General features: G+C 34.7%; 1 protein-coding gene across 1 annotated transcript; it reads right to left on the bottom strand.

The window, feature by feature from the left end:
- Positions 1–2,215: 2,215 nt before the first annotated feature.
- On the bottom strand, positions 2,216–8,980 carry LOC133788850 (probable LRR receptor-like serine/threonine-protein kinase At1g67720). The gene is made up of 19 exons (XM_062226469.1): positions 8,719–8,980; positions 7,630–8,158; positions 6,912–7,417; positions 6,629–6,758; positions 6,438–6,509; positions 6,253–6,321; positions 6,108–6,179; positions 5,940–6,008; positions 5,623–5,777; positions 5,318–5,523; positions 5,089–5,215; positions 4,950–5,018; positions 4,614–4,800; positions 4,243–4,378; positions 3,818–4,122; positions 3,634–3,719; positions 3,436–3,546; positions 3,198–3,271; positions 2,216–2,887 (listed from the first exon to the last, which is right to left on the bottom strand). The coding sequence occupies exons 1-15, from the start codon at positions 8,801–8,803 to the stop codon at positions 3,862–3,864; spliced, it is 2,673 nt and encodes an 890-aa protein (XP_062082453.1). The 5' UTR covers positions 8,804–8,980; the 3' UTR covers positions 2,216–2,887; positions 3,198–3,271; positions 3,436–3,546; positions 3,634–3,719; positions 3,818–3,861.
- Between the last annotated feature and the right edge of the window lie 10,397 nt (positions 8,981–19,377).

Genomic DNA, 19,377 nt, shown 5'->3' on the forward strand with positions numbered 1-19,377 from the left:
ATGGTTGGTTCAGGTTACCCTTGCCTTTACCTGCACCACGTAGCACCCGTGAGCCAAGACCCAACAAGAAAACCATAGCAATAAAATATAATCAATTAATTCACAAGACAGTTAGCCAGATATTCAACAATCCATAACATCAAGCTAACAATAGTAAACAATTATATTCAACAATTCATCTTAATCAACATGCAATACTCAGGGTCGAAGCCCTTAGGCCACACCCTCTGTTTAACTCACTAACTCCAGCTCACTTAGGTCGAGTCCAGTGTTTATCAAGCTAACCCCGGCTCATAGTGGCCAAGTCGCGGCCTGCCTCCCCTTTGGCTTGGGTCCTTGCTCTCTGACTTGGGGGAAAGTCGCGACCCACTAAGCCAACTTGCAACCCGTCTGGGGATTTTAGCCTTAGAATTGTTTCTAGAATTGGTAAGGCTCAGGGGTTTGAATCTAGGCGCTCGGGACAGTTTCTACAACCCGTTTTAGTAGAAATTGAGGTCCTAAATGCTAGTTTCTGTCTCCTAAGTATTTATTCGAATTGGAAGTTAACAATTACCCATTGGACACTGTGACTAGGTTATCGCCAAGGCTCATGGATGAGGATCGTGCTCGAAACCATTTCATTTTCTCCGTTTGGAATTAAAAGTAAGAAAACTGCACCCTTGAGTAGTTGTAACGGGACTAAGTTCCCAATACTTGAACATGTATATTGTATGGCTAAATGAATAATTTGGCAATGGAAATGATCAGCCTAAAATCCCACATCGCTTGGGGAAAGTCAAGTGTGATGATTCTAAGACTATGTAGGTATGGGACTATACAGTTGAAGATTGCTTAAATGGATTGATGAGTACTACCTATGCCAACAAGATGCATCTTCTTTTCGGTAGCCCATCACTTGAGAGCTTCAAAGTTAAGCGTGCTTGACCTGGAGTAATCTCATGATGGGTGACCTCTTGGGAAGTTTTCCCAGGAAGCATGCTAGTGAGGACAAAGCACGATGGAAAGACTCGTGTTGGTTTGTAGGACCAGTTGTCATTTCAGGAAGCAGCCATAGTGACATGCGGCGTTACAAAAAATCTCTAATCTTAAATCTTTCCAAAATAATAGGTTTCAAATATTTACAATAATCATAATACGGCAGGGTCCCATATATAATTAGTTTTTCAAAATAATGTATAAAATTCTTGAGTTCAATCAAATAATGAAATTCAATTAATAGAAGAGAATTTTTCATAAATATGAATTTTTAGCCATTGCATTAAAAAATATGGGAATTGAACTTTCTCTAATTCCCATATGTATGGAAAAATTTAATTAACAAAAACTCAATTTATGGGAAAACTAATCACATATAGGAACTCAAAATTAAACAACATCACATCAACAAAATGATGGATATTATGGTAATTAACATAGCAAAAACTCTTATGCTGAAACTTGAGTGCAAACCCCAGCCACACAAACTCATTCTTTGTGTGTATATTTCTGGAGGTAACTGGTTACCTTCTCATTCTTTGTGTGTATAGTTATGGGAGTAACTTGTTACCTTCATGTTCTGATGTGTGTATATTTCTGGGTGTTTTATGGTAACTCGTTACATATGTTACTAAAATCATAGTTACTTTTTTTTTTTTTTTTTAATGAAGTGTTCTTCCTCTTTTTCATTCAAATTGATGTTTCTTTTCATATTTAATATGAGTAGCCTGTCACTCCTCTTATGGACACTGGTTACCCCTCTTATGTTATAAAGTTACTATTCTCAAGGTAACTGATTACTCCTCCAGGTACATGTTATTTAACCTAGCTCTAGGATTTTTTTTTACATAATTGTCAAAGGTCAATCAAGTAACTGGTTACCTTACCCAAGATTTGAAAAAAAAAAACGTACAATCTAAAAAAAAGGGAAAAAACGTTTATAATAAATAAATAAAAAAATTAATAAACACAATTCATATTACAAATTTTTTTTTTTTGCAAAACTAAAGAAAAATTTAATATAAAATTAGTTATATAAAAATAATATAAAAAACAAATAAGCTAAAAAAATAATAATCAAATTACAACATACTCTTCCAAATTAATAAAACTTGATTAAGAGTAAAAATATCACATAAACTAACTTTTATACAAAAATATAGGAAAATAAACATTCTTAAAAAAAAAAAATCATAGATTGACATTTTTGAAAAAAAACTATAATTTTGCACTCTATTAAAAATCTCATATAAAATATGTAATTTCCTAATAATATAAATTTAACATAATATTGGCATAGACAACTAAACACAATTTCAAAGTTTCCAAACAATTATATTTTCTTCAACATCTATTTCAACCACATGAAACAAAACTTTTAATTCAGCTTTCAAAAGAGTTCTCCGCTTGGAACGAGATCACCATCACTCTTTCGCAATCATCTTCCAGAAAGCATACAACACCAGTCTCCGCCCAGTTGGTAACGAGAGAGCCATCCACAAAAATTGTAACCATGCCCTCCTCTACATGCAGAGAATAAGGATGGTTAGAATTGTCAGACCGTTGATGGAAAGGTTTTGGGGATTTTAACTCTAAGGAAGCATCATTAATTTTATGAGAGATGGCTAGAATATCAATTTCTCCATGTTCATAGCATATTTTGTTTCTAGCTCTCCGCACTTCATCACAACACACAGGCCGCATATAACAAGAAAGCATATTGGTTAAGATTTCCACTAGGATCTAGGAACCACCAAACCAGATCTTTTGAATTACCAATGGGAATATTATCACCGTAACAGACCATTGTAAGCCAAACCAGATGACCTTAAATAGGGGGAATTCCTTAAATAAATGAAGAATTGTTTCCTGCGCTTCATGACAGAAAACTAAGCTATCCATATTGGCAAACCTGTTAGAAAAACACCATCTGTCAAAGGTAGGCATAGCATGACATTTCATAGTTCATAATAGCTATTACACGCATTCAACTCAAGAAACTACTCAAAGGAACATAGGCTAGTCACAAAGAACTTGGTATAAACCACATGTGATCCTCTAAATAAAGAACTTGACCAGCCTACCATACACTAGCTCAGGCACAGCATTGCTTCTTTCCCTCATCTTACCGAGAATCAGAAAATCTATGGGAACGTAGCTAAACCCATGTAATACAATAAAAGACCATCGAACAAAAATGAGGTTATTCATTTCATACTTACCCAAGATTTGATAACTTCAAACGAGCTTCAGCATAATCAGCAAAGTCGGCATCCTCATCCTATATAGGATAGGACTGAAATCCAAGATTTAATAAGCCTCTTGGTCATTTTACAACAGGAGAAAAATACCCAATTGTAAACAGGTTTTAATCAATCAGTCAATTACATATCTACAGACACACCTAAGCATATTTCTTTACAAGAGGATGAAATATTGGATCCTCTAACAGAGCCTTACCTGATGGTAGCTGAATCAGGCCTTCTATCGCTCCAATAAGAAGCTCTGTTCCAGGAAACATGTATTAGATCAAGGTCTTACAAATCCAGAGAGATCTTTACGGCACCTATCCTGTATATAAGAATGTTTAAAGTCGCAAACTAAAATTATAATTGTGTAAAGAGAGACGAAAAATAGCCCGTATGCTATGTGACTCACCAAGGTGTGTGTGACCCCAGATAAGGCAACAATATCCTGATCACTAAGATCCATGGGGACAAACACATCCTCCAAGTGATCAGAGCCTGTAATTTAGTAAACCATTCAAACTACATTGCTTTTTCTAATCATATACACTGATCTTAATTGATCTTTCTGTCACTGAAACAACCTAAAAACTAACCTTTGGTGGCATTGGGCAAGCGACCTTCTGGTGGTGGCTCACTCTTATCTTGGAACACAGACAAGTCCGTCAAAATTTCCGAGATCTGAGTTACATTCTCTCACTATTGTTGCTTCTGTTTCAATCAAGATGGCATCCTGGACTTCCTTCAGAACTTCTGAGATCGAAGGCCTCATGTATCCATGTGGCTGAACGCACATCAAAGCTTTCTCTGCTATTTTCCACATGGATTGGATGTTGTACTCGTTGTGTAAGGCGGGATCAACGATGCTATGAATGTCACCACTCTCAATGTGTTGCTTTGCCTGTGGTGCAGATGAGTGCATTAAGGAAGAAATTTAGACTACAGTGGAAGGAAAAACTCTATTGTCAAACGCAAAAGTTCCAATTCTGTTAATATGTACAAATAAATAAGTCAGACTTACCCATTGGACAATGTTACGGCAATTGAGGCCAAAACTGTCACAAGATATTGCTTCTTGACCAGATATAAGCTCAAGAAGAATAATACCGAAACTATAAATGTCACTTTTATCAGTCAGTTGTTGAGAGTTGTAATACCTGCCATATCAGCGCGAAGAATATTTAACATAAAATAATCCGTAAATTGCAGAGTTTTGCTAAGCTGACAAATTTCTATTGGATAGAAAACACTAGCAATTTGTTTATGCAGCATAAATTTTAGTTAAAAAGGTGAACAATATATGTATTATCTTAATTTCTTCAACTAATTTACGCATGATGTTTAAAATGGTTCAAAAATTAAGTCTTAGTTAAAGAAGGGAAACGGCCTTACTCAGGATCCAGATATCCCACAGTGCCTCTAACTACGCTTGACACATGGGACTCCCCATCAACAGAAACTTTGGAAAAACCAAAATCTGAAACCTTTGCTCTCATTTGTTTGTCCAGAAGAATATTGCTGGTCTTCAAGTCTCGATGAATAATGGCTGGAGTACAGCCTGTGTGAAGGTATTCAATCCCTGAACAAGCATAGGGAAATTTTTGTATGTATATATATGTGTGTGTGTGTAAAAGTCAATTGATTACAAAGTTTTAAAATCTAGCTTGTCGTAGCAGTAAATTTGAAAAATTAAAGAATAGAACAAAAAAGATTAAAGAGTTTAAACACCTTTGGCTGAATCTTCAGCAATTTCAAGGCGCTTGATCCAGTTGATACTTCGTCCCTGAGTTAATGGCCCTACAAAAGAACATAAATGGTTAGCCATTGAAAGTTATGTAGATTCTTTTAATTTTCCATGTGATCTTACCATAAAGATGTTCCTTGAGAGTTCCATTATGCATGAACTCATAGATAAGCATACTCTTTCCATCTTCTTGGCAATACCCAAGAAGTTGTACCAAATTCCTGTGGTGTATTCTTGAAAGAAGAGTTACCTGTTTCAAAAAAAAGTTAGGAACGATCCTTCAGGAAAGGCCTACGGAAAATTAAAAATTTATAAAATGGATGAGACTCGACCAATAAAAGTAAAAATATACCTCATTTGAAAACTCTCGCTTTCCCTGGTTGGAGTTACTTGCCAAGACCTTGACTGCAATTTCTATGTCATCTTTCAATTTTCCATAGTACACGTCTCCAAAACCTCCAGAACCAATTTTCTTCTCAAACTTTTTTGTAGCAACTTCAATGTCTGAAAGTGCAAAGCAATGTCCAGTTTCTGTGGGAGCCTGGCTTTCAGAAGCTCCTACATCACATTAGAGCCAAATGAAACTTAATATCCTTTTTCTGATTTTTCTAAAAGTTATAAATGATGTGGGATTTTAATATTGTTATGGAATTGTACCTTTATCCCGATTTCTTTGACTCAATTTGGGAAAGCATAGGCAAGACACGATAGTAGATACGAGCAAAACAGCAGCACCAATTGATGCACCGATGATAATGCTCATATGGTTTCCACTTGAACTTCCTTCGTGAAGATCTACGTTTCCCGTATAGCTGTGAAAAAACAAAGTACGAAGCCAAATTATTTTATAGAACCATTTAAAAGGTTTTGAGGAATAACTTCAAAACTGAAGGTTTAAAGTTCTGAAGTAAATATTTTTTTCACTTGTAACGTAATTTAGTCCTATCAATGGAAAGAATTAAAGAAATACTTACTTCAAAACCATTTTTTTGTTGAGAAGACCCTTTGGCACCTTTCCGGATAGCATGTTATTTTGCACATACCTACAACAATCATATTCACCCAGTTGCTACTTTATCAAACTAGGTCAATAACGGTTTATTATATAGAAATAATGGATATAAGAGTGGCAGAAAACATACAATTCCTTCAAATTGGGTAGGTTTGTTAAAGAGGAAGGCAGCCCACCTGTCAACTGATTGTTTTCAAGATGACTGTACAAAGAATATGAGTTAGTTCATTGTTTTAAACAAAACCATTATAAGAGAACAAGCCATCTCAGATTACATTATCTGTAAGTTCACGCATCCAGTGAAATCAGGTATTGAACCAGTCAATGAATTTCCATCAAGCCATCTAGCAGTTACAAGACAAACGAATAGTGATAGTAAGACAAACGTCAAGAAAAGTAAAGAGCTAAAGTTTGAAAGAAGTGCCACCACCCACAAAAACAATAATGAAATCATACTTACACTTCGACTAGTCCACTCAATTTTGTCAAGTCCGAGGGGATATTCCCTGTCAAGTTCTTACAAGACAACATACTGCCAGTCAAAATAAGCACCAAAGTAGTTGTGATTAGATTAGACAGTAAACATCTTCAATTCAAAGAGTTATAGGACTTGGTTACCCTATTAAACCTTCAAAAAGAATTAACTATTACATTGAAACTATTTTCGGTCGTGGATCCGAGCTACAATTAACCCAAGACCACGGAACTGGCTGGCATGGATCACCACCTTCTAGTGCCCAGTCAGATGAGTAGCGCGAAACTACATTAGCAACGATAGGCCCTGAAAGTTGTACAAACTTAAGGCTCAGTATGCTTACAAAAAAGAACCAAGCCAAAGCAATACTTGTGTAGTTAGTATGAATATATGTAGCTGATTTGAAATCTAGACATTTAAACCAAGGTATCCATTGTTCACTCCCACTAGTACACTTACCATCTATAGAACCTTCATTTTTCTTTAAATACTTATTTATCTCCATTGCATTCAGGAGAGGCCCCCGGGAGGAGTCTCCTGTTTTCACAAACTGAAAATATAATAGAAAGGGTAGAGAAAGATTGACAAATCCTGCTTCATAGAGACGATATTTCGCATCTGCATTTTCTTCAATATTAACAATAGCTTTGCTGATATCAGGATTGCCGGGGAGCACTAGCCTAAATTTTCTTGATTCACCCAGTTTAAGATCTTCAATTTCTGCAAAATAGGCAAGTGCCCATCCACTACCAGGAAAACCATCCAGGTTCAGGCGATAAGTTAATGACCCACGGGTACCAACTACAGCTGTCTGCATAACCTTTTCAGGAGGCCCCCCATCCATGTTAGTATCAATTGGCATTTTCGTTGACACTTTTTCGGTTCCAGCTGCAACACCAACAAGGTAATTGGCTTTCTTCAATGAGTCTGACTGCCATAATCTGTCAAAAGGGTCATCTGGATACCTGAAATTGACAGGCAGAGATCAATCAAAAGGCAAGTTCTCCACTAGAGGATTCGACAAGTATTCAGTTAAGATTATATTTTCTGCCATTAAAGCTTCCTTCCCAGTCCGAACCATCAGGCTTGGGAAGGACATGTAACATTACACTTGATGGTGAATCCACTAAAAATACATTCAAATAGGCGCAATCAAACCAAACAAATTCTATCATACCTAACTGGAGCATCACTGTCTGCACCGAAATTTATCCTCGCAGAAACACTGAGGTAGTAATTATCTTCATAGTCGGTGTAGTAAGTCGAACCATTGAACGGTCGAAGCTCAAGGGTTGATATAAATGGGCTCCCGGTTGTAGCATCGGATAAACACACACTGATTGTAGAAGTTGTTGCTAAGAATATAAGCTCCCTAGTCTCTATACGATCAGCGGACGTTATAACAATATTTGACCAATGGGTTGCCCCGAGAAATATATCAAACGTGGGATAAACATTATTGTTGTCAAAGTTACCATACAAGAATGTTGCTCTTATAAGGTATCTAGTCCTACTTGTGACATTTAGAGTGTAACAATACTTCCTTGAATCAGCAGGAAAGTGTCTCAGAGTCTTATATTGCCTCATGGTCTCCTTTGCAACTGCTATACTTGTTGTCTCGCCATAAGCAAGTGTGTCAGGACTCCACATAATCCCAATATCATCTGTGAAAGAGTCATCACCTCCACAATCCAAACTCACAAAACCTGCTCCAACAGACAACAGCAGCACATAATTAGTTCAAAAATTAAAATAAAATACAGTAATAATAATTTTAAAAAAAAGCATATTTCCCTCGTAACCTAAATCGAATATCCAACAAGTTATTCACAGCTTAAAAAGAATCAAAATTTATTAAATTTGCTCCTATTTCTTCTCCATCTTGGTTTTTTGCTCGAAGAAGCTTAGCTTAGCTTAGCCCAGATTACAGCACCACAAATGAATATATATATATATATATATATATATATATGAAGATAAAATTTAATTATAAAAAAAAAGTTCAGCTAGAATAAAATAAGCTTATTATTTCCATATGCAATATGAAAAGAAAAAGCTGTGAGTTTCTCTAAAGAACCATAAAGAGCACTTTTAAAGCAAGTAAATAAAACATGGAGCTGAAACGAAAATGACTGAAAATTAGACACAGGAAAACAGAGATATCTATACGTTTATACATATATATATATATGTGTGTGTGATTATATATACATAAATTAACGTATATAAGTGGATAAAGATTAAAAAGAGAGAAGAAAGAACGAACCTGGCATCTGAGAAGAAGATGAATCGATGAGAAAGACGAGAGAAAAAACAAAAATAAGCAATCTGAAGTAGTAGTGGTACTCCATTTGATTTGTCTTCTCAGAAGGGAAACACAGACGACGCGATGACCATCCTCAACAATTATAAATTATTTTCGAGTTTTTCATACATTAACATGAAATAAAAGGAGATAATATATTCTGTTCGATTACAGAAAAAGAATTCTCAAAAAAATTATCGGCTGAGAAGCAGAGAGAGTAATGTAGCTAGAAAATAATACACTTATTTCGTATTTTAGAAAATCAATTAAATTTTTTAACGGTTGTTATTAATTTGAATATTCAAAGATAAATGTAAGTCATTAAAGTTTGAATTGCCACTTCGTCGAAAGACAACAAAAATAAATAAATCACAATAATCAAGTATAATAGCTAACTACCTTAATAAATATTAAGAGCAATCACAATCGTTAGTTATACTATTCTTTCAAAATACATCACAAAATTCATTCTTTTCTATTTCGTATGATAACTTTTACTTTTATAATATACCATAATATTATAGTTTTTAAGATTTTTTATTTATTTAAATAGTTTCCTTAAGTAAAGAGAAACGTAGTAAAATAATAATAATCAAATCTGTTTAATTAAAAAAAAAATATATTATCCTATAAATGTAAAAGATGTACTGTATCAAAATGCATTGTAAAATAAAATATCTGATGGAGGGTTCTTTTATGACCAATTTATTATATTTTGAAGGAAAATATATTTTAGACACCTTAAGATGCCTAATATTATATTATGTGATATTTAATATGTAGTTGACTGCCTAACACTAAAGGTGTAAATGTGAGCTGAACTTTTTGATATGACACGAGTTCAAGAGACACGAGCTTGACACGCTACGATATTGTCGGCCGTGCCATACCTAAATGTCAAGCAATAAAGCACAACAACACAAAAGTAAGCACAAACAGACGAAATCAAAAGCATGATACGATAAAAGACCTGAATCAAGTCCAATAATTTAACATTAATGATAATAAATATATATTTATGATTTATATTTAAATTAAAATGATAATAAAAGTCTAATATAGTTTGGTTTATTTAGTCTTATAATTAAAATAACTATAAAATATAAAATTATAATTATATTGATTTGTTTTAAGATTTGTGAGTTACAAATTCAAATATTTATTAGTAGATTTTCAAATTCCAATAATTAATAACTATAAATATTTTTAGTATAAATGTGTGTAAAATATTGTTGAAAAACATATAAAAATAATTAGAACTATAATTTAAACAAAAAAAAAAAACTATATTTTGAGGTTGGAAGTTCAAATTCTCTTCCTTATTCCCTTTAGGGAGAAATTAGGTGCCCACTTTACATTTTCTCTACACAAGGTGTCCAGGCATGCTATAAATTTTTTTTATATTAATTGTAGTTGCAAAGAGTCAAACACATGCCCCTTAGGATAGGATAAGAAGCCATATAACCATTATATCCAATTCTTTTTACGATTAGTTAAAAGCTTTAAATAATATGTAATAACAAAGAAACACAACAAATACATAGTTAAATTAATTAATACCTAAAAATCTATACATTTTATTTTGTTAAGCCTAGTAGTATAACTTTTAAGCCTTGTTATTTAAATTTAAAATAATCGTGATTTAAATTTTAATTCTTGTAGCTTAAAATTTAAATCATTAGTTTTTAAAATTTAAACATTGTTTAAAGAGTCGTAGTTTAGATTGTTTAAAATTTTAAAAACTAGTGATTTAAATTTTAAGCATTGTTTAAATTTTAAAGAGTCGTAGTTTAAATTTTAAGTCTTGTGGTTTAAATTTTAAAGACTAGTGATTTAAATTTTAAAGAGTCGTGATTTAGATTTTTAAGGATCATGGTTTATATTTTATACGACCGTGGTTTAGATTTTAAGCCTAGTGGTTTAACTTTTAAGTATTGTAGTTTAAATTTTAAAAAGTCGTGGTTTAAATTTTAAGCCTTGTGTTTCAAAATTTTAAGCCTTGTGGTTTAAATTTTAAGCCTTATGGTTTAAATTTTAAAGAGTCGTGGTTTAAATTTAAAGACTAGTGGTTTAAATTTTAAAGAGTCATGATTTAGATTTTAAATGATCATTGTTTATATTTTATATGGTCGTGATTTAGATTTTAAGCCTAATAGTATAACTTTTAAGCCTTGTGTTTTAAATTTTAAAGAGTTGTGATTTAAATTTTAAATACTAGTAGTTTAAATTTTAAAGAGTCGTGATTTATATTTTAAATGATTATGGTTTATATTTTATATAGTTGTGGTTTAGATTTTAAGCCAAGTAGTTTAACTTTTAAGCATCGTGGTTTAAATTTTAAAGAGTTGTAATTTAAATTAAAGTCTCGTGGTTTAAATTTCAAAAAGTTGTTATTTAAATTTTAAGTCTTGTGGTTTAAATTTTAAAGAGACGTTGTTTAAATTTTAAGCCTTGTAGTGGTTTAAATTTTAAAGACTAGTGGTTTAAATTTTAAAGAATCGTGACTTAGATTTTAAAATATTATGATTTATATTTTATATGGTCATAGTTTAAATTTTAATTCTAGTGGCTTAACTTTAAGCCTTATGGTTTATATTTTTTCAAGTCGCGGTTTAAATTTTAAGGCTTTTAGTTTAAATTTTAAAGAGTGATAGTTTATATTTTAAGCTTTGTGGTTTACATTTTGAAGAGTTGTGGTTTAGATTTTAAGCCTTGAGGTTAAAATTGTAAAGGGTCGTGGTTTATATTTTATGTCTTGATGTTTATATTTTAAATGATTGTTGTTTACATTTTAAGATTTATGGTTTACATTTTAAGCCTTGATTTTTACATTTTAAAGAATATTTTTTTCATGGATTGAATACATTCCTATAAATATAGTTGTCACACACACACACATATCTATATATATATGACACATTACAATTAGAATGCATTTATAATTTAACTATAATATGACACATATAATATACATTACAACAACACTTTAGAACTATGTGTTCAAATAAGAGTAATTTGAGAAGTCTCATAATAATAATTGGTAAAGTTCAACTAAATATATTTAGTATCTAATTTTAGTTAACTACTCCTAAAAGTGGGTAGTTCTCAACTTTTCCTTTGTTTTTAGTAATAACTAACTTGACCTGATTTTGGAAAATAGGTCAGCCCAAATGAATCGGGCCAAGTCGGTCCACCCTCCTCAAATGTGGACCAAATGATCCAACTTGGATTTTTGAAGGCGTGCCAAGCTAACCCACATTTATAGCTCACCACTTATCAAATTATGAAAAGGAGAACTCGGTTTTAGATTCAAGCGCATATAAAATATCACTCCATGTAGTATTGAACACCCTATTAGGCAGCTTAATGTATCTTTTGTTATAGTACAATTATGATTTATGCGAGTTTTGAACCCATTGTATTAATTACCACTTCTATCAACACCAAGTTCTATATCTCAACATCTAAAATTTAGCATAACCATAATAAAACACTAATCAATTCATATCATATTATTTTCTATATCTCTATATCTGAAATTTAGCATAGCCATAATAAAACACTAATCAATTCATACCATATTATGTGGTATATCTCTATATCTAAAATTTAGCATAACTATAATAAAACACTAATCAATTCATATCATATTACGTATGCGACTATATCTATGTATATCATATTATAGGAGAAGGATTTAGTAGTATAGAATGATGAGATTATTTATAAATTAAAACTAATTAATGTAATATATTGATTGTTTTTTTTTCAAAAGGTAGATGTATTGATTTGACAATAAAAAAATATTATATATCTCTATACATAAAAAATGTGCAGATGACAAATTTTTTTGGTTTTATCGGTTTTTTTATTAATTTTAACATAATATTCTAAATATTTAACGAAATATACAATTAAAACTAATTATTTATTAATTATATTAATATAAATTTAAATATTATAAAATATCATTATTATAATAATATTTAATATAATACTACATATTTAATAATTATATTAATATAAATTATGTTGACTCATTTTTTCGTTAACTCGTCTAACACCCAAAGAATAATATTGAGAGCTAAATAAAGTATAAGAGATGTTTTAATGCCTAGAAATAATGGATAGAGAAAGCTTTATAGTGGTTCAACCTTAGAAAGGTGACCTACATCCATTTAGTCATTGTCATTGATTTTGCAAGCCATGGATTATATTTGTATTTAGCTTTTAGCTATTTGGCGCCATTGAAGATGGATAACTCTCTTTGTAAAAAGTCGTCGCCCCCTCCTTCCTCTTGGTCAACAACCACAACATCTAGAATAGTGCCTTAAACAACAAGATGAACTCTTGAAAAAAATTCATGGCTCAATAGAGCGGGTCGGGATCGAACATTGGAGTCCGACCAGCGCCACCATCCTACTATGTGCCCGACCCACCAGTGCCACTAGCGCATGCGTCTTACTATACTCCTGACCCACTAGTGCCTCAAGCAGATGATCAAATTATTGCACTACAACCTCTTTTGCAAGAAGTAATTAAACATTCTTGAATATTCCAAAACCAAATAGATTTCTTTATTGTTTCAACATGCTCATTTGTATATAAAATGTTTATTGCGCAGGGCCGAACATCCCAATTAGCCATTGGTTCGGTTTCAAACATTGTTGCATCAGGTAAACTCATTGAAAGAGAGGTAGGCAACAACTACCAAGCTATGATTACTAGTGTTTTTAAGCCAATGACTCCTCTCCATTTTGCAAATCCTGATTTGGATATGTACATAGTTGCTCAAGCCATTGGGACGCCAATAGCGTGGCCGAAGGATTTGGTCATTATATATGAAGATATATATCATGAGGTGATGCCATATTTTTACAAAAATATATTTACTATTGTATATTAATTTGTTTGCATTCTTAATTTTTTTTTGATATTATTGCATACAGGCTCCCTCTACAAGTAGGACCATATCACAACGACCAAAAGCTCCGTCAACAAAACAACCACGAGAAAGAAGACGACCACAAACTCCTCCAACAAAACTGCCCCACACTCCATTGGAACAATTACACAATATTGTATCTCAGTGGGCTGATGGCGAGTGTGTCAATCCAAGCATAGATTATGAAGTTTTTGATCATGATATGTCTCACTGTTACATATTTAAGGATGACATACTTCAGTTTGCTCGAAAGGAGAAGATTGGACAAGCAGTTGTTGTCAGCTACATGAGGTATATATCTCACAAAGTTCATTAATTTAATTTTCTAATTTGATTTATTCATTCAGATAACAATTTTTGTATTTTTGTATTAGGTTCATTTATAGATATGTGGTACAACAAGATCGCCAAAATAAGTTTTTATTTGTCAATCCTAATATTGTAGCCACTACAGGAGTTCATTCGAAGATCGTGTTCAAAATCTGTTCAGACGATGCAATGACGTAAAATCAAAAGAACAAGTTATGATTGTCCCTTGGAACCATGGGTAAGTTTAAATATTTTTCATTTGTCCGACCCATATCAATACTTTCTTTGTTTAACATTTGAGTTATATTTTTTTGTTTTTGTTTTTCTTATGCAGTGAACATTGGATATTGCTTATTTTAGCACCATATGCATATCATGTTTATTGTTGTGATCCGGTGAATTCAGATCTGAATAACCGTGAGGAGATTGTATCAGTGATCATCAGCGCTTTCAATCTTTTTTTCTCTATGAATCTTCCTGATGTCGAGATCCCTGATACTCTACGCATTAAGCAACCTCAGGTAAGTAATTGCAACTTAAATTTTTGAACTTTTATAATTATTAAGTAGAATAATATGTATGAATTTTTTACCAAGTGTCAATTTAATAATGAATTACTCATACTTTTAAATAATTAGTGTCCACACCAACCAGACAATGTGGCATGTGGATACTACATAATGAGGATGTTGAAGGATTTGATTGAACACGCGAGTCCAAGACATTACTTAAGAACATTATTATTAATTAAAATTTACAAATTATTTTTGAAACCATATATGTAAATGTAACAAATTAATTAATTAATATATTTTACTTTATATTTTTGGCAACTAACAAGTACGCCATATACAGAGGCATAAGTTGATGAGTTGCAACAAGAATGGGCAACACATGTGTTACCGATAATCCAAAGTTACTGATCTCGTTGTTAGGTCTTCTTACTTTTTATCGCTTTCTTCATATACAGTGCAATATTTGTTAATTTTGCATATGTCTAACAAATATTGTGTTTCTTGCAAAACAATTTAAATTTTCATTAATAAAGATTTGCATTTTCATTTTATTAATTATATCAATTTCAATTTAATTAATTATTAAATCAATTTAAAATAATATTAATTATAAATTAATTTATTTATTTTTAAAAAATGGGAGACATTGAAAGTCCCTGTGAGACTTTCAATGTCTCCCACTAGGAGAGGTGAGAGACATACCACGTGTCCCAATGGGAGAAGTTGAAAGTCCACGTTATTGGTCACTTTTCAACCTCTCCCATTGGGAGACGTGGGATGTCTCTCACCTCTCCCATTGGGAGATGTGAGATGTGCACTTACAATGTCTCCACCTAGGGAGACATTGTAAACTTTTAATGTCTCCCAAATAAAGTCATAAAACCCCTATATTGTTGTAGTGTAGGGTTACATTTGAGTGTGGGCTTAAGTTATTGGGCTTGGCCCAAAAGTTATACAAAGTTACAAGTGACTAGGCATTTGGCATGATCTGGGTCGATGGGTAGTGACACCCCAGAAATGGGTATAACAATTTCACCCAAGTCATTCTTCATGTTTGCATAAGGCTGACTTATCATGTGAATTATCCAAGTTTCTCATCACGAGGACCAGAACTTTAGGCCTTGGAGGTATCACTAATTGACTTTGTGTGATCTTTTAATAGTGACAGTAAGAAGATCTGAGCTGCTCATAGGCTAATTGGGCGAGCTTGACCAAGACGCCTCACTTTCGAGCTAGGTGAGCGACTCCAAGATCTGAGTTACTCGTAGGCTAATTGGGAGAGCTTGTCCGAGATACTCCAGTTCTGAGCTAGGCGAGCGGTTCTGAGAACCTTTAGGAACAAAGAAAAATGAATGCTCAAGGTTCTAAGGACCTCTAGGAACAAAGAAAGAGGAATGCTCATGGTTCTAAGGGCCTCAAGGAACAAAGCAAGAAGAATGCTCAAGGTCCCGAGGACCTCTAGGAATCAAGAAAGATGAATGCTCAAGGTTTCGAGAACCTCAAGGAACCAAGCAATATGAATGCTCAAGCTTCCATGGACATCAAGGAACCAAGAAAGAGGAATGCTCAAAGTTTTGAGGAACTCTAAGTTCCAACCAAGATGAATGCTCTAGGTTTCGAGGACCTCAAGGAACAAAGCAAGATGAATGCTCAAGGATCCGAGGAGCTCGAGGAACCAAGCAAAAGGAATGCTCAAGGTTCCTAGGACATCTAGGAACAACGCGAAATAAATAATCCAGGTTTCGAGGACCTCTAGGAACCAAGAAAAAAGAATGCTTGAGGTTCTCAGGACCTCAAGGAACCAAGCAAGATGAATTCTCAAGGTTCTGAGGACCTCGAAGAACCAAGCAAAGTTGAATACTAAAGGTTCCGAGGACTGCTAGGAACCGAGCAAGATGAATACTGAGGACCTTGAGGAACCAAGAAAAATGAATGCTCCAAGCTCATAGGACCTCAAGGAACCAAGCAAAAGGAATGCTCAAGGTTCTGAGGACCTCTAGGAAGAAAGCAAGATGAAAGCTCCAGGTTCTAAGGACCATAAGTAACAAAGCAAGATGAATGCTCCAAGTTTTGAGGACCTCTAGGAACAAACAAAAATGAATGCTTCAGGTTCCGAGGAACTGAAGGAAGCAAGCAAGAGAAATTCTCAAGGTTCCTAGAACCTCTAGGATCAAAGAGAGATGAGTTCTCAAGGTTCCAAGGACCTCGAGGAACCAAGCAAAAGGAATGCTCAAGATTCTAAGGACCTCTAGGAACAAAGAAAAATGAATGCTCAAGGTTCTGAGGACCTCTAAGAACCAAGCATGAGGAATGCTCAAGGTTCTGAGGACCTTAAGGAACCAAGCAAGAGGAATGCTCAAGGTTCTAAGGACCTCTAGGAACCAAGCAAGATGAATGCTCAAGGTTCCGAGGACCTTGAGGAACCAAGCAAAAGGAATGCTAAAGGTTTTGAGGACCTCTAGGAACCAAGAAAAATGAATGCTCAAGACTCTGAGGACCTTTAGGTTCAAAGCTAGAGGAATGCTCAAGGTTCCAAGGACCTCAAGGAACTAAGCAAGAGGAATGCTCAAGGTTTCAAGGACCTCTAGGAACCAAGCAAGATGGATGCTCAAGGTTCCAAGGACCTTGAGGAACTAATAAAAGCTGAATGCTAAAGGTTCCAAGGACCTTTAGGAACCAACGAAAATGGATGCTCAATGATTCGAGGACATCTAGGAACCAAGCAAGAGAAATGCTCAAGGTTCCGACAACCTCAAGGAACCAAGCAAGAGGAATGCTCAAGGTTTCGAGGACCTCTATGAACGTAGCAAGATGAATGCTCAAGGTTCTGAGGAACTCTAGTAACCTAGCAGAATGAATGCTCAAAGTTTTGAGGACCTCTAGGAACAAAGCAAGAGGAATTCTCATGGCTATAAGGACCTCAAGGAACCAAGCATGAGGAGTGCACAAGGTTCCGATGACCTCTAGGAACCAAGCAAGATGAATGCTCAAGGTTTCAAGGAACTCAAGGAACCAAGAAAGACGAATGCTCAAGGTTTCAAGAAACTCTAGGTACCAAGCAGGATTAGATGACCTCAAGGAACCAAGAAAAATTAATGCTCAATGTTATGAGAAGCTTGAGGAACTAGGCAAGAGGAATGCTCAAGGATCATAGGACCTCTAGGAACCAAGCTAAATGAATTCTCTATGTTTCGAGGACCTCTAGGAACCAAGAAAAATGAATGCTCCAAGTTCTGAGGAACTCAAGGAACCAGGCAAGAGGAATGCTCAAGATTCTGAGGACCTCGAAGATCCAAGCAAAGTTGAATGCTAAAGGCTCTGAGGAACTCTAGCAACAAAGCAAGAGCTGAATGCTCAAGGTTACGACGACCTCTAGGAACCAAGCAAAATGATTGCTCCAGTTTCCGAAGTTCTCAAGGGAAAAAGCTAGATGAATCCTCATGGTTTTGAGGAATGCTAGGAACCAAGCAAGTTTATTGCTCAAGGTTTCGAGGACCTCGAGGGACCAAGAAAAAATAATGCTCAAGGAGCCGAGGACCTCAAGGAACCAAGTAAGAGGAATGGACAAGTTTCCAAGGACCTCTCAGAAGCAAGCAAGTGTAATGCTCTAGGTTCCGAGGACCTCAAAGAACCAAGAAAGTGAATGCTCAAGATTCCAAGGACATCGAGGAACAAAACAAAATGAATTATCCAGGTTCTGAGCACCTCAAGGAACCAAGCAAGAGGTATGCTCAAGGTTCTGAGGACCTCGAAGAACCAAGCAAATTTGAATGCTAAAGGTTCCGAGCAACTCTAGGAACCAAGCAAGAGCTAAATGCTTAAGGTTACGATGACCTCTAGGAACCAAGCAAAATGATTGCTCCAGGAACCAAGCAAGATGAACTCTCAAGGTTCTGAGGACCTCGAGGAACAAAGAAAAATGGATGCTCCAGATTTCGAGGACCTCAAGGAAAAAATCAAGAGGAATGCTCAAGGTTTTGAGGATCTCTAGGAAGCAAGCAAGATGAATGCTCTTGGTTTCGAGGACCTTAATAAACAAAGAAAAGTTGAATGTTAAAGGTTTCGACGACCTCTAGGAACCAAGCAAGATGAATGCTCAAGGTTTCGAGGACCTCGGGGAACAAAGAGAAATGAATGCTCCTTGTTCCAAGGACCTGAAGGAACCGAGCAAAAGGAATGCTCAATGTTCTGAGGACCTCTAGGAAGCAAGCAAGATGAATGCTCTAGGTTGGAATGCTCCAGGTTTCAAGGACCACAAGTATCAAAGAAAAATGAATGCTCAAAATACAGCGGACCTTGAGGAACCAAGAAAAAGGAATGCTCAAGGTTCCTAGGACCTCTAGGAACCAAGCAAAATTAATGCTCCAAGTTTCGAGGACCTCTAGGAACCAAGAAAAATGAATGCTTTAGGTTCTGAGGAACTCAAGGAACCAAGTAAGAGGAATGCTTAAGGTACCGAGGACCTCTAGGAACCAAGCAAGATGAATTCTCATGGTTTTGAGGACCTCGAGGAACTAAGAAAAATGAATGCTTAAGGTTTTGAGGACCTCGAAGAAACAAGAAAAGTTGAATGCTAAAGTTTCCGAGGACCTCTAGGAACAAAGAAAAATGAATGCTCAAGGTTCTGAGGACCTCCAGGTACCTAGCAAGAGAAATGCTCATGGTTCTGAGGACCTCAAGGAACCAAGCAAGAGGAGTGCTCAAGAGGACCTTAAGGAACTAAGCAAGAAGAATTCTCAAGGTTCTAAGGACCTCAAAGAACCAAGGAAAGTTTAATACTAAAGGTTCCGAGGACCGCTAGGAACCAAGCAAGATGAATTCTGAAGGTTCTGAGGACCTCGAGGAACCAAG

Source organism: Humulus lupulus, chromosome 7, assembly GCF_963169125.1.
Source record: "Humulus lupulus chromosome 7, drHumLupu1.1, whole genome shotgun sequence".
Lineage (NCBI taxonomy): Eukaryota > Viridiplantae > Streptophyta > Magnoliopsida > Rosales > Cannabaceae > Humulus > Humulus lupulus.

What these genes read in the sequence shown, in the direction of transcription:
- LOC133788850 (XM_062226469.1), bottom strand. Translation starts at nt 8,803, where the DNA reads ATGGAGTACCACTACTACTTCAGATTGCTTATTTTTGTTTTTTCTCTC. An exon ending in AGCGAGAGTTTTCAAATGAG is followed by an intron (nt 5,216 to 5,317) that starts GTATATTTTTAC and finishes TTTTTGAAACAG; the next exon opens with GTAACTCTTCTTTCAAGAAT. An exon ending in GTGGGATATCTGGATCCTGA is followed by an intron (nt 4,379 to 4,613) that starts GTAAGGCCGTTT and finishes CTGATATGGCAG; the next exon opens with GTATTACAACTCTCAACAAC.